Source organism: Phalangium opilio, unplaced genomic scaffold, assembly GCF_054372755.1.
Source record: "Phalangium opilio isolate 3A_F unplaced genomic scaffold, DU_Popi_V2 ptg000344l_1, whole genome shotgun sequence".
Lineage (NCBI taxonomy): Eukaryota > Metazoa > Arthropoda > Arachnida > Opiliones > Phalangiidae > Phalangium > Phalangium opilio.
In genome coordinates this window covers 828,855-843,663 of record NW_028324227.1, presented here as the reverse complement: position 1 = coordinate 843,663, position 14,809 = coordinate 828,855, and the positions used below count along the sequence as shown (strand labels likewise).

The window sequence follows — 14,809 nt, the reverse complement described above, 5'->3', positions numbered from 1 at the left end:
AGTTGGTAACACATGCAGCTCAAAAACTATAAGTCTAGTTGAACCAATGAAATGAACGAAAACTTTGTTTAGACGAGAGAAATTTTCCGATAGGAAATTTATAGCCTCGTCCACAGTAGGTATATACCAAGTACAGAACTAAGTGGAGCGCTGACGTCATAGTGTCAAGAACTTAAATTATTTGGAGCCGTGCATTCATTGGCATCGCGGAAAAAAGTACGTTGCGTCACCGGAATATTTCTCTACTCAGGATGTACCTACTCGGATATTTCCTATTTTAACCTGTATTAACTAGCCTTGGCTGAAAGTGCCTCCCCCAACTGTGACGAACCCATTACCCGTGCCCATTTTGTGTGGAGCAATTATTTTAGGGGTGGGGGGTCTAGTGGTTTACACGTGCTGCCTCGGTTGGTCAATTGAATCTTTTCAGGACGGTCTTTTACCTTCTCAAAGAAAGAAGACAGCGAGGCCGTCCAAACCCTCCTAGGGCTTTACGGGAGGGTTTGATTTTGAATCGCCCTTTAGCCAGCTGTAATATTAGGCGCGATGATTTGTGAACAACATGCGGCTCAGTGTTATATTGTTGCGGATTGCGTTATATTTAGCCACGATAATTGAGGAAGCCGTAGCTGAGGAAACGATTAAAAAACTTCCGTGCAAGAAAGTACGGTCTTCAGATTTGGCCCGTAAATTAGGTCCCGCTTTCAACGCGCGCTACATGTCGGTCGAACAGCCGAGATTGAAAGTGAAGGAAATCATTGGACGATCGGCCGATACCGATGGCTTCATGTCGGACCAAAGCCAAGGCTTAAATTTCGTGGACGACGAAGACAAGTTTTCGTTCAAAGTTAGTCAAAACTATACTCGCCTGCTCAAAAAGAATGATTTGGTTGCGAGAACGAAACGAGAAGCGATGTTTTCCAAGTCGATTGGAGTTCAACCCAAAGAAAAGTTTCCAAGACCACATTCGGATGATCTAGGCAATCCGGATCACAAGTTCGGGCCTTGGTCATGTACTTACAAGTACAAATGGTTTGATTTGGGTAGTGACCATTTTCCGCGCTATCTTCGTTCCGTTGAGTGCGATATTAAAGTTTGTTGGTTCGGTTTCTACGAATGCACGCCTAAAGCTTTCACCGTTACCGTTCTAAAAAGAGTAAATGATTCGTGCTTTGGGAATCAGGATGATGAAAATAGTGGCAACGAGGATGGCAATCATGGCGTTGAAAATTGGGAATTCGAAGAACGCGCCGTGTCATTTTGCTGCGAGTGCTTAAAAATTGGGTAGACTTTTTCTGAGAAGAAATTTGTACAAAAAATGGACTATTAAAAATTATTCTAATGGATAATTTTATGCCTTACTTCTATTCGTTTCTGGTTTGAATATTTTACAATTTTATTTAGCCAAAACAATGTGTCGTTAAAAATTTGAATTCCATTTTCATGGCAGCACTGTCAGCACCTGTCTGTCACGTGACATAACAAACAGTACGGACGCGTGCTTGTAGATTCCTTCTAGCCTTGTTACGTAGTTTTGTTACTGAACTAGTTAGGCCCGTGAGGTAACGAAAAGTTTGGTATCCTCTAGAGTGTAAAAAGTCAGTAAGTTTATTTTCCAGAAGGTTTGTAGATACAATGTTTTGCGTAGGAGTAAATTTTTCTCATCCCGCCATTAACGCGAACGCGATTACATTTGGATAAAAGACTAGTGGAATGATAATTATTGATTTGTCGTCATTGGTAGTTTGTTAATTAAATAAAAATCAAATTAGCGCTGGCAATATTTGTTATTGTGACGATATTTATATTATAGGCGTGTTTAGAAGAAAGCCTAGCCAACCGTATTCCGTAGAAGCCATGTTTGAAATTTAGGCCTAGGACGTGTTATCGTGATGATGTCGATGATGTTTTCGCCCCTTAAAAGGTAAATTAAAGTTCAATAATATACTAGCGTATTAAAGTGGGAGTGATAATTAATTGCGTAATAGCGAGGACTGTATTGATAGTTAAATTGTGTCGAGTACTTTACTGGTTGAACGTTAAGCCTTGGTTGTTTATGGAGGATTTTCAGTGATTAAATGCTATGTTGGCTGTGACTTTTTCAGGGTGAATTCGGATGTTTTACCTGTAATGGAATATGGCAGTTGTTGGTAAAGTCGATTATGCGCTCGGTGTTGATAACCTCCTAGTTGGTGTAATCAAAGACGTTCTGAGGATAGCAGTATTTGCTTCCCAGAAATATATCTTGTATGGCTCCATGATGATGCAGACTGCGAGAAAACACTCCAGTTATCGCAAGAAGAGCCATTCGAAGAGGACAAGTGGGAGTGGTAGAAGCAGTGTCAGTAGTGTTGGGGGAAGCTATAGCGACTCTGATGGGGAGAGCAGTAGATCGACGTGGGAGTCCAGCGTATCGGATGAATGTGAATTTGCAATTGTTAAAGGAGGTGATTTTGCTGATGGAGAGTTGAAGTTAAAAATTGCAACGAGGCGAGTAAAGAAAGTGGGTGAATTTGAGCCAGCAAATCGAGTGCCAGAAACGGATAAGTTGACTGTAAAAGCTGGCTCTGATATGGGAAATATCCATGGAATAATTACTGGTGAAGATCACGCTGTTTCCTCGCAAACGGGAAGTGTCCCTGCCAGTGGGAGTTTGTGGCCATCAACCAATAATGAACACCTTAGGGATAACCAAAAGGTAAATATTAACTATTAATATTTTATACGAGCCTCTATAATAATAAAACGCCTAATGATAATTATACTTAAATACTGAATGCGTCTTAAAATTATTGGGAAGAGCCTTATTAATTTCTTATTTCCTATTTCTTTGGAATAGAGGCCATCATTTTCATCTTGCGAACATCAAAGAACAAAGTGTTGTAGTAGATGTCCCGGAAGTCAAAGAAACAGTAGCAGTGGCAGTGGAACATCCTCGAGCAGTGCCAGCAGTCGAAGTAGCAGTAGCGGGAGTGGCAGCTCATCATGTAGTAGAAGCAGCAGCTCTAGTAGTGATAGCCGAAGAAGAGGAAGTAGAAGTTCAAGCTCGGAAAGTACTAGCCGCAGCAGCAGTAGTGGTAGCAGTCGAAGTAGTAGCAGTAGTAGAACTTGCAGCTCTTTCAATAGTAGCTCCCATTCAGTATCGTATAGCGACAGTTGGAGCTTTACTTCGGAAGATTCTAATTTCGCGACGACAGTGATTAATGATAATGGCCGGTCAGAGCCGATAAATTGCCAAGAAGAGTTTTCACCAAAATCTAAAACTTTGTTAAATTCTGTGATACGCGGTGCCAGATTCGGAGACGCCACTAATAGCTGCGCTATGGCCAAAAGTGAAAAATCGAGTGGTGGTAATTTATTGAAAGAGCCACCAAATAAGCTTGGTGGCAGGACAGGATGCGTGATTGATAGTTCTCTAGCGCGGATGGGATGTACCTATGACTCCTCAATAACTACTACCCGAACTCCATCCGCGAAAAAAGTTAAAAACGGTAAAAGGACAAAGAAATCTTGTAAAAGAAAACGCAAATCTAGAGTGTCTTTGACAAAATCCCCTCTCTCAACGCATCAAGTTATTGAGATAAATTCGTTATCGAGTCATAATAATAATGATTATAAAAGTAACGATGACAATTGCTCTTTAAAAGACGCGAAACCGAGTTTTGACAGTTGTTTAAATCCTAGTTTACAAACCCGTAGTTTGACAGATAATGTCGGAATAGAAACAACAACGGCTTCTTTATCGAAGGAAATTGAGGGAAAGAATGAAATTTCCTCTCAAATTGTCGATTTTGAAATGAGTAAAAGTAGTCCCGGTAAACTGCTTATGGTGACTGAGCCTGTTTTACCCATTAACAACTTGGAGCTAGATCCATTGGCCGTCGATTCTCACGCCAACGTCTCTCCCGACAGCGGTATCCAATCAGGAGGATCTCCTGATCAGGATGACGTTTACAACCACGGAGAGAATGTATCCTATATGAATGACTGTAACAATAGGGAATTTTGCTTAAGCAAAACCAATAAGGCCGACTATGTCTCTTTAGTCCCGGGAGAAAGCTCTAAAACAGTGAGGTACGCGTCACTTATGTTATCTTCATCACCTTCTCCTCCTTTGTTGACCCCCTCCGAGCCAACTTGGCCAAACCAATTCGAGGCAGTTCCTTTACAACGCGTTTCCGACGAAGAACACGAGCATCAAGCACCCTTATTAAGTTGCGAAGTGAATGAGAAAAATCGCTCAAGCTCGCTTAATATAGAGAGAATTAACAACGCGTCGCTAAGTGACCTAGATTTAATCGAAAGAATCTCATCTCCTAATATATCTAGTACAATGGAAATCTCGCCCTACGGTGATGAAAAGATGAAAAAAGAATCCAAGTCTCGCAAGAACTGCGAAAGAACTAAGCGAGTGAAAGAAATTAAAAATCTACTTAAGAGCAGTGGGGAAACCATCAACCAGACAGTTATGGAAAATAAAGAGCTAGATCAAAAAGTGGAAATATTTTCAGTCGAAAATCATTTGGAGCCTACTGAAAGTGAAGAGAAATTACTGACGTGTAATGTTGGCAATAAGAAAACTGATACCGATCTTCAAATGTTAATTCAAAGTGTACAGAACTCTATATCGTCGCAACTACAAGGAATGGAATTTGACGAACTAAGCGATTTGGAACTTAATGATAGCTCGGCTTCTGTCAAGTTATTGGAACCCGAAAAGTTATTTACCGAAGAAACTATTCCTCTGGACACGATTGATCATTCAGCGTTAGAGTCCAAAGATTTAATAGATTCTTCCAAAAATAATTCTTTACCAAGCCATCCTATTGACAGTAAACCCGCGTCTGAGGCGGCTTCCGCTGACACTGTATTAAGTTCTCATTTACGCAATTCCGAATCAAAATTGACTCGTTTGTCAAATGTCCAAGTTGAAAATAAGAATGATCTTTGTAAAAGGAACGCCAATGGCAAAGTGACGGAAAGAAGTAGGAGAAGGAAAAAGATCTTTTCTAAAACTACAACGTCTAGGCAAAGAACGAGGAAAACTGTTGCCAACGTTTCTGGAGAGTCCAAAGCGAATGAGAAGTTGAAAAATCAACGCGCGAGAAAAAGAAAAACTATTCTACCCATGGTCGATTTGGTCCATCTTCCCTCTTCGCCTATCATTGAAAATAAATGGAAGAAGCTCTCTGATAAATCTGTTAAATCTTTTAAGAAAAAACGGGGCGCGAGGAAACTTTCAGTTCAAGATAAGGTCTCCGATAAAGTCACGGAGAAATTCCCAAATGAAATTTTGCCGGTATTAAAGTCTGTTTCCAACAACAAAAGAAGGAATGGTTTTAAAAGCTTAAACAAATCTTCCTTCATGGTGCCGGATAAAAGTCCCGACATAAGGGCAAAGACGAACGAAAGTAATCAGCCTGCGCACTCCCGTAATAAAAGTTCTCATAACCTCATTAGTGAATCAAAAGCCGCAGTTGAATCCAAGAAAACCGAATTAAAAGATTCTAAAAAACTACAAGAAGACGCGAAAACTTTGGAACTCGCGTCACTGGCTTCAAAAGTTCCATCTCTTCCTAATGCTTCCAAAACTCAACTCGCCGTGTCTGATAAAGCTCCAGCAATTGGGAAACATTCATTCGAGGTACACGGGAGCGATGCCGATGTTTCTGTTTTATCAGATAGGCCAGTGTCCGAGTTAGATAGCCTTCGCAAAATGCGCAAGAAGAAGAAGAAAGTCAAGAGTGGCCACTCCAAAGAAACTGCCGATGACAAAACATTTATTTCAGACATGGAGAAAACCCTGAAATTACTGCAAGCTCTAACGTTAAGTAAGGCCTTAAAAATATCGAACCAAGATTCAAAAACGCTTCCCAGCATTTTTGTCATAAGACGATACTTGAAGGCCAAAAAATGTGAAAGGCCTCAGAAGCCCGTATTGGAAAGTAACGTTAATTTAAAACCCGCGGACGCTCTCAACATATCTCCTTCTATTCAACCTCAAAAGACGCAGAGGAAAAATTTGCGTAAAAAGACCCCCGCTATTATTCCAGTTCAAGATCAAAGCAAAGAAGTTCAAACTGTCGCTGTTGCTAATGCCATAAATGCAAACCCGCTCAAGAATACTAAAGCAGTGACTAACAAGAATTCTCAACCCATCAAGCCAACACTACCATCGAAACCTAGTACCGCCCAAAATAATAAAATTATTAGAGACGCATCACCACCTGCCACAAACGAGCAATATCTTCCCCTGAAGAAAAGACATCATCATATCAGTATCCTTGAAAATACGAAGCAAGATCCTTCCCCCGCCGTCTCTGAGGAAACTGGTACATCAAATTCAAAATCTGTGTTGAAGCAAAATCCAAATTCCTGCAGTAGGCGAAACTCAGTCCGAGAACTCCCTGAGAACCATAGAAATTCCATCGATGAAGCCATTGAAGCTTGCATTTTGAAGTATTCCGCGGATAGTTCGGGCACTTCTACCATTAAGGAGGCCATCAGTGCCCCTCAAAGCAATGTTCAAGCAAATAAAACTGTTACAAATAAATCTAGGCAAGTTTCTATCACGAAGTCTCCACCACCACCCAAGTCTCCATTGCCAATTCAAAATAATGTTGCGAAAACTAAAGAATTTCAGTTGACAACCTCTGAAGTAATAGAGCCAACGAAACAATTAGATTGTTCGAGAACCGTAAGCAAAATAAGTAAAGTTTTAAATGCTGGTGAGAAAGAGAGTTCAGAACACCATGTCCACGTTGACCTACCCAAAAACTCAGACTGCGCTTCATCCGGTGAAAATGTAAAGAAGACAGAATCCAAGAAGGACATTGTGGAAAAACTCTCTGTGGTAAATCGAAGAAAAAGACCGAGGGCTACTTTAAAATCTATAGAAGATGCTATTGAAAGATGCGTTTCGAAATATAGCAACAATAAATTAGGAGCTGCGATAGTTCAAAAGGAGAAACCTAAAAAAAAACGTCTTAAAGAAATTGCGAGAAGTAACAATAAGAAGGAGATTAAGCCTATTGCAGCTTGCGTTGAAACTGAAGAAGAGTTAGCAACGGAGAAAAACAGTAAACACCCTAGTGAAAAATCTAATTCATCGCCATCGACATCAAGTCATACCATAGAAGCTCTAAGGAAAAAGAGAAGTCAGCTATTAAAACGAGCAAATGCTCAGGTTCGCAAAATTACTCCCGCAATTATTGTCGAAACACCCATTGATGATGATGCCACAAATTTGAAAGAACCTGATGTTTCAATACCACAGTCACCAGCGAAAGTTATAGAAAAGAAGTTGAAAACTGTTAGAAAGAGACGTATCAGAAATAGAACCGGATTTGTGAGACCAAAACGCAGAAGAGTGAAGAAACCCATCGTTCCTGTTGTAACTGAGAAAGATGAAGCTAAAAATGATGCAGTAAGCGCTCCGCGCGTATTAGAAACGCAGGTTCCTTTGATGGAAGCTGTTCCTTCACTATCGGATACTTTGGAAGAAGTTGTTAACATTAATCTGGTCGAAAAAGCCACCGAGAGCGTCAAATACAAGAAAACTGTAATAGATAAACCACTTTCATTCTCTCCAGTGGATAATGTCCTTCAGTGTATCGAATCAGTTATTAACATGGTCAGCGAATTCCCCATGGAAATGAGTGCTGATGAGGAGGATAATGAAGTGTTTAATGAAACTTTAATGGCTGAGAGACGTAAGAAAACTTTAGAGGAGGAATCCGCGCTGCAAATGGGGAAGAAAATATGCGATAGTGATTCTGAGGATATTGAGGTGGAAACTCCAGTGTAAGTTTAATCAGTAGTATTAGTCACGCAATGAAGGATTATTATGAAAGATATTGTAATGAAATAAATAGGACACCAAAAGTCATCATTGTCACTGAACCGTCTTCAGGGCGAAGCGCTTTCAGTGGAGATCAGAGAAGAATCAGGAAACGCGAGCCGAGGTTACCCAAGAAACGGTACCTTAAGGCTGGGCTATATTCCTCGTATTTCAAACAAGATTTGTAAGCATTTTCTGCACGTTGAACTCCTTCTAATTATCTTGTTTAATGTTATACAACGGGGTAATTTAGTACGCGTCTTTTACTTATTATCCTAGATCATTTCAAGTTGAAATGGCGGAATCTAGTGACTCGACTCTACCTGAAACAGGAAATGGAAACACTCAACTAGAGCATTCTGGGTATGCATTTTTTAAATTCCCAGCGAGGGTTTTGGGCAATATGAAAAATTTGGTCCATCCGTGTCTTTGCAGCGCGATTAGGAAAGCGAGAAACAAGAACAACAACTTGGCCTTATGCAAAAATCCACCTCTTGAACCTGAAATTTTACCACCACCCATTCACGTAGGCAGCTTTTTGAGAGAACGTAAAACGGACTTTCAATTACCCTACGATATTTGGTGGCTTCAAAAGCATAAACGACTGTTGCACAATAGTGATCCATCTAACAAGTATCGGAAAATTAGAACAAGTACGCCTTCGAAGTTCTTCGCGTACGTTTTTCAGGCTTAATTTATAAACCGTAATAAATTTGATTTCTTAGACGTTTACGTTGACATCAAACCCGTATCCCGTTACGAAGTGCAGAGCTGCAACTGCGCGAGGCCAATGATTGAAAATCATTGCAAAGGTTGCGGCACTGATTGCCTAAACAGAATGATGTATGTGGAATGCGCTCCCCAGTTATGTCCGTGCCAAGATAAGTGTGGAAACCAAAGATTTCAACAACATCAGTGGAGTCCCGGACTCGAGAGATTTATGACTGATGATAGAGGATGGGGTATAAGAACGACGGAGTCGATCAAAGCTGGCGAGTTTATTTTGGAGTATGTCGGTGAGGTTGTGAGTGAACAAGAATTTAGGCACAGAATGGCAGAGAGGTATAGAAACCACCAACACCATTACTGCTTAAATTTGGACGGAGGAATGGTCATTGACGGATACAGAATGGGTGGCGAAGGAAGATTTGTCAATCATTCTTGCGAACCGAATTGTGAAATGCAAAAATGGTATTAACTCTTTTCTCCCTCTTTTAGATTGTTAATTGCTCATGTACCATTTTGTCACATTTGTCAGGTCTGTGAATGGTGTTTACAGAGTCGGTCTCTTTGCTCTGAGAGACATTAAACCCGACACGGAACTCTGCTACGACTACAATTTCCATAATTTTAACGTTCAAACGCAACAAGTCTGCAAGTGTGGAAGCGATAAGTGTCGAGGCGTTATTGGAGGCCGATCACAGAAAAATAGCGTACAAGCGAAAGAAAAGGCTCTTAAAGATAAAGAAAAAGATACAACGGGCAAGATTTTAGCCAGTACTCGACGCAAGAAAGAGAAACCGAATAACAAAGCGAAAAAAGAGGTTCGTTTTATTTTATTTTCGGAAAACAAATATTCGGTTCGCGCTAATGCGTTGTTATATTTTACGTATTTTCAGAGGGGTGGTTTAAATTCTACGAAATCTCAGCATCGATTTACCAGCATGAAACCAATGTCGCATCAAGCTCGGTGCTTTGTACAGAAACATCATTGCTTCTTGCTTAGGAATTACGAAAGAGTTAAACGCGCTAGAAGCGAACGAGTTACCACTATTGAGGAACAGAAGATCGAGGAGCTCTCTAAAGAAGCTAGTATCAACAATCAAGGTAATTTCAAAGTTGTTCTTCTTAGAGCTAGCTCAACCTTTATTATGGCGGGAAGTCCGTACTAATTTGTAATTAGCGCTAATTACTAATTACTACCATATTATGCGGGAAAAACCGGTTTCAAATTTACGTTCTCATTTCTTTTGCAGAAGCCTTTTTGACGCAGTTTACCGCGTTAAAAACGAGTAGATCCGTTCGAACAAGGTAGCCTATTGTTAATTAATTATTAATTAGCTTTTGAAGTTAGTTTCTTCTAAATAATTTTCGTTGTCGTTATAGATGGCTAGCTAAAGCGGAGGAAAACACAGAGTTGACCAAAACTGCTAAGCTAGCCCAAATATTTAGGAGTATTTTTTCAACCGTGGCTTCTTATAAAGGTGACGTCACTGTTTACGCGTTTTGCAGGATCACTCGAAGTTAAACTGTTACATTTTTTTTCTTTAGATTTAAATGGTAAACTAATAAGTTCAGCCTTGACTCTACCCAGCAAGAAAAAGTAATTGCGTCATTTTTCTCTCTCTCTGTGTTGAATGTTTCCTTAATTAGCCTTATTCCTGATCAGCGCCACCTACCCATAGCGGCGACTTTGAGAACTACTGTAAGCGGCAAGCCTATCATATGTCGCTAAAATCTGGTGACATCATTTTTGGTAAGACCCGAGAGTGCCAGTCAGTGACGTCACCAGATTTTAGCGACATCTGATTGGCTTACCGCTTACAGTAGTTCTCAAAGTCGCCGCTATGGGTAGGTGGCGCTGATCAGGAATAAGGCTAATTAACACGATCTTATTTCAGAAATCCCGAATACTACGATAAAATTTCAAATCCCATCGATTTAAATTTGATCGAGAGGAACATACTCACTGGTCAATACAAAAGTGTGGCAGCTTTTGACAGCGATTTCAAACTGTTATTTGATAACACTGAGGTAATTGTTTAATTTTGCGCATCATTGTTTAGTGATCAGGCTCTCACCGTTTCAATACCTAACGCTGGCAAAATGTTTTAATAATTTTTTTTAGGCATTCTACGGGTTTGCTTCGGAAATTGGAATCGCGGCTTCTAAACTGAAAGTTGTGTATGAAGATGCCAAAGCCGAATCTCTGCCTTTGTTGGAAATTATTTTAGGTGAAATTTTAAATATTGAACCGGCTGACGTTATGCCAGGTATCAGCGCCTGTTATTTTTATTCAATATATACGAGTGGGAAAGGTATTAATAAAAGTTTTTTTTTTTTTCAACAGAAATGACAGTTTCGGATGAGAAAGAAGAAGTCATTCGTTGTATATGCAATATTTATCGCGACGAAGGCCTCATGATTCAATGTGAAAAATGTTTGGTAAGTAGCTAGTCCCGTGCCAGATGAAAGTAATTGCTCTATTGACAATTTTGAATTTTGTAGGTCTGGCAGCACTGCGATTGCGTCGGTGTTGATGGCAATGTTGAAAACTACCTCTGTGAAAAGTGCAATCCTAGGGAAATGCCCAAAGTAATAACGCTCTTTATATTTTCATTCTTTATCATTCGTTTGATTCTAAACAGCGTCTTTGTTTGTTTTTGTCTTTCTGAAGGAAATCCTCGCGGTTCCTCAACCTCCTTACGCTAGCCCCGGTTCTCAGTATTATTTGACATTAATGGAAGGAGGCAAGCAAATTAGACAGGGCGATTGCGTCTACTTAAAAAGGGATCTAACCAACAGTGATAACAAAGTAATTGAGAGCAACTCGAAACCAGTTTCGCATCGAGATTTGGATATTTTCAGAGTTGAAAGGCTGTGGAAAGATGAAACGTACGTTACGCCTTGCTTTATAAAACTTTATAGAAATAGTTTTGTAGTCCATTAGATAGTAGATACTCTTTCTTTATTCTTAATTCTTGCCTATTTAAGTATGGAATAATTTAGGTTCCCTAAAGTGGAACCCTCCATGGCGCTTTTTTACCGATAGTTACTCCATCAATTCAGAATTTGTAATAAATGGCTATTTTTTAGCGGATCAAAACTAATATTTGGTCATCATTATCTAAGGCCGGAAGAAACTTATCACGAGCCATCAAGAAGGTTTTTCCCCAATGAGGTAAGCTACTATAGACGTTTTTTATTTATATTTATTTATTAGGCGCGTGTCTGACTTTAACCCGCTTTTTTTTTATAGGTGTTCCGAGTACCTATGTTTGAAATTGTTCCACTTTCGTTAGTCGCGAGCCAATGTTGCGTTGTAGATTTAAATACTTATTGTAAAGGACGTCCCAAAGGGTATGACGAAGCTGACCTGTATATTTGCGAATATAGGGTAGATAAAACTGCCCATTTCTTTTACAAAATATCAAAGTCAAAGTAAGTTTCAATCGTATTTTTTTTTAAAGCTTGTTTAAAGGTGAGTTACGATTTAGTTCTATTTTATTTTTCATTGCATTGCAGATATCCTATATGTACAAAATCCTACGCATTCACCCATTTTGAAAAGAAGTTGAATCCAAAAAGGACATACATCGTAAGTTAACCCCTGCCTTGTATTTATAAATTTGTTCTCGCGTCGCGCGTTTGGACCAATATGTCATAAAGTTCCTGTCATTGCAAATTTGAAATATTCTACTAAAGAAACTGAGCGCTTGTTTAATTATTGTCTAGCCTCATAATGTACCTGAAATCTATAAGAAAAAGCCGAGTGATAGACACAATTCAGCCATTGACGGAAGTTCTACTTCTCAGAAACTTTTACCGTGCAGGACGAAAAATAAAAAAGATAGGCATGGAAGGGACACTTTTAGCCAAGCTAATGTAAGTATTGTCCATAAAATGAGCCGACCAATAAATGGGTCCTAACAAATTTTCGATTTTTAATCTCTTATTCGAAAGCGAGAGGAAAAAAGAAATCATTTGAATGGAATTTTATTAAAACTTTTATCTACGGTGGGCAGTGGCAAATACCCGGTGGATGTAACGTATTTATTAGGAGGAAAACGCGTCTGTCGTAAGAACAATAATACAAGTTGAGGTTTAATTTATGATCCGTATCTGCCCCATTGAAAACCACCTTTTTCTTCCACTTCATCGGCCCCTTTCTTCGCGCCACGCGAATCTTGTAAATAACCAATCAATTCAACGTCATAAACTTTTATAGATTTAGGGAAAAATCTGGGGAAACATTGTTAATGTTATTAATATAAAAAATGAATTAACGCGCGCGCGCGTAATACCGGTAAAAAGAAACTGAAATTAATGAAGAATTACACTTTAATTAGGACACGTTTTTATTTGTAGATAGATTCCGCTATAGCACTTTCATCATAACATACACACCCGTTGTTGCAATTATTTAATGTTTTAAGCAATTTGTTGAAATTTGTTTTTATATTAATCAGAAATCTTAAATCGATCGGCATTTTTATTATGAAAATAATGTTTTTAGTGATTTTAATGGTTTTATTTTTTCTTTGTTAGTTCTTTGGGTCATTTTATTATAATCAGGTTTTTTTATACGATTGTATAATATTAGGTATAAATTCGTAATATATGAAAGCAGTTTGTGTGATGTTTTTTTTTTTTTTTACTTATGGGTATATATGTAAACATGATAATATCATGGTGGTAAATAGTTTTTTTCTTTTTCTTTTAAATTTAATTTTCTTTTTGGTGTGCAGTTGTAGTTTTTTTTTTAAGTTTCTTTCTTCAGTTGCCAAAATCTTCAAAGACCCCATTTTATTTTTCTTTTTATCATTAATGAATTAAATTAATTTACTCGGTTAACGTAAGTTAAAATTTTTCTCAAAATATTACTAATAAACTAGTCGAACATATTTTAAAACTGTTAATTCTTTCTTAGTGCAAAAAGTGTTTTAACAATGAGAATATTGGAATTTTAAAATTTTCATATAAAATCCATCTTGTTGAACGGTAACTTTTGGCTTAGCTAACTATACTGGAGCTAACTAATCCCTAACTATTAATTAAGACGTACACTCAAATGATTTTATTTATTGATAGAAAGGAACCCGAATGTCATAAAGATGACAAAGCCGTATTAGTAGTTTAAAGGGATGTACAATGCGTCGGTAGTAGTGTCACTTGGAAATTCACTCGAGCCCGGTAGAGCCCTATTTGATCTAAGATAAGTTTGATGTAGGCTCCGCTACTGCGTAACACATTGTATAAAGCTTGGCTTTATCAGCGCCCCTAGCATGCTAATTTTACCTTGCCAAAAGCAGGAACCAATTAGAACTCAATTCTAACGTACACTTTGGAAGAGCTAAGACTAGCCTTTACCAAAGCTTAGCATTTTGCGCAGTTCGAGAGCAATCTTAAAGGGATGCCAATAGAATATTGCGTCATGAAATCCATATTTCGCACCTCCTACAATCACCATCATAGCGTTAATATTGACGGGTTCAAGCTCCAATGCCTCCAGTTAAGCCCAAATTTGTAGATAAATAATAAAGGCGCGGTTACCAACGCGAAAGAAAACAATTAAACGTAATAAACCGATTTGACTTAACGATTTATATAATTGTAAATACTGAAAAATTATTAATCATTGAGCGAAACATTTTAGAAATGGAAACCAAGCAAAGACGCAATTTGGGCCACAAGGCGTTTTTACTAACAAAAACGAGTAATCGCGTAATAAAAAAAATTCACATTCCTGGCCACAGTGCATTTAATATTAAATTAAGAATAGAAATGGAGTTGTTTTTAGAATGTCTGACGTCAAACACAAAGGGAAATCATTAAAAACAAGCGTGTGTCAAATGTTCTCCCGAGACACCATTATTTAATTTTTCACTTCAATTTTTTTAATATTAGTCATTAAACTTTAGGGGGTGTAGGATCGTGTAGATTTGGCCAAAAAATTCTCAATGTTTGCTGTTAAATAAAACTAAGCTAAAAGTACGAGTATTAAATACTCAAATTAACTCATTAAGGCTTGTTGTCTCATCAAGTTTTGTAAATAATTTCATAGTAGAGCGTTAACGGCTGTCATTGCACTTTGATAAAATTGTATTAAACTATTTTTAACAATATGAAACATCTGTTATATATTCCTAATATTCTCAATTAATCCAAACGGAAGACAGAATTTGAGCAAAGTCTAAGTTTAGAATAATTATCGGTTAGAGTATGGCTTCTGTGACTCAGTACAGAGGC

At 38.4% G+C, this 14,809-nt stretch overlaps 2 protein-coding genes across 3 annotated transcripts; both read left to right on the top strand.

The window, feature by feature from the left end:
* Nucleotides 1-130: 130 nt before the first annotated feature.
* Nucleotides 131-1,349, top strand: trk (trunk). The gene has a single exon (XM_089860026.1). It carries the CDS (start codon nucleotides 563-565, stop codon nucleotides 1,286-1,288), a length of 726 nt encoding a protein of 241 aa, XP_089716152.1. The 5' UTR covers nucleotides 131-562; the 3' UTR covers nucleotides 1,289-1,349.
* Nucleotides 1,350-1,400: 51 nt separating this feature from the next.
* ash1 (histone-lysine N-methyltransferase ash1) lies at nucleotides 1,401-14,690 on the top strand. 2 transcript variants are annotated; one of them, XM_089859999.1, is made up of 23 exons: nucleotides 1,401-1,740; nucleotides 1,814-1,924; nucleotides 2,106-2,698; nucleotides 2,840-7,803; nucleotides 7,875-8,024; nucleotides 8,120-8,203; nucleotides 8,276-8,493; nucleotides 8,566-9,031; nucleotides 9,099-9,384; nucleotides 9,460-9,667; nucleotides 9,817-9,871; nucleotides 9,947-10,044; nucleotides 10,112-10,163; nucleotides 10,462-10,594; nucleotides 10,689-10,833; nucleotides 10,911-11,005; nucleotides 11,069-11,155; nucleotides 11,238-11,455; nucleotides 11,657-11,741; nucleotides 11,820-12,001; nucleotides 12,086-12,158; nucleotides 12,296-12,445; nucleotides 12,524-14,690. In XM_089859999.1, the coding sequence occupies exons 3-23, from the start codon at nucleotides 2,138-2,140 to the stop codon at nucleotides 12,659-12,661; spliced, it is 8,448 nt and encodes a 2,815-aa protein (XP_089716125.1). In that variant the 5' UTR covers nucleotides 1,401-1,740; nucleotides 1,814-1,924; nucleotides 2,106-2,137; the 3' UTR covers nucleotides 12,662-14,690. The 2 variants fall into 2 exon arrangements, with proteins under 2 accessions (XP_089716125.1, XP_089716126.1); XM_089860000.1 differs by having other exon boundaries at nucleotides 1,401-1,924; nucleotides 10,689-10,794.
* Nucleotides 14,691-14,809: the final 119 nt, after the last annotated feature.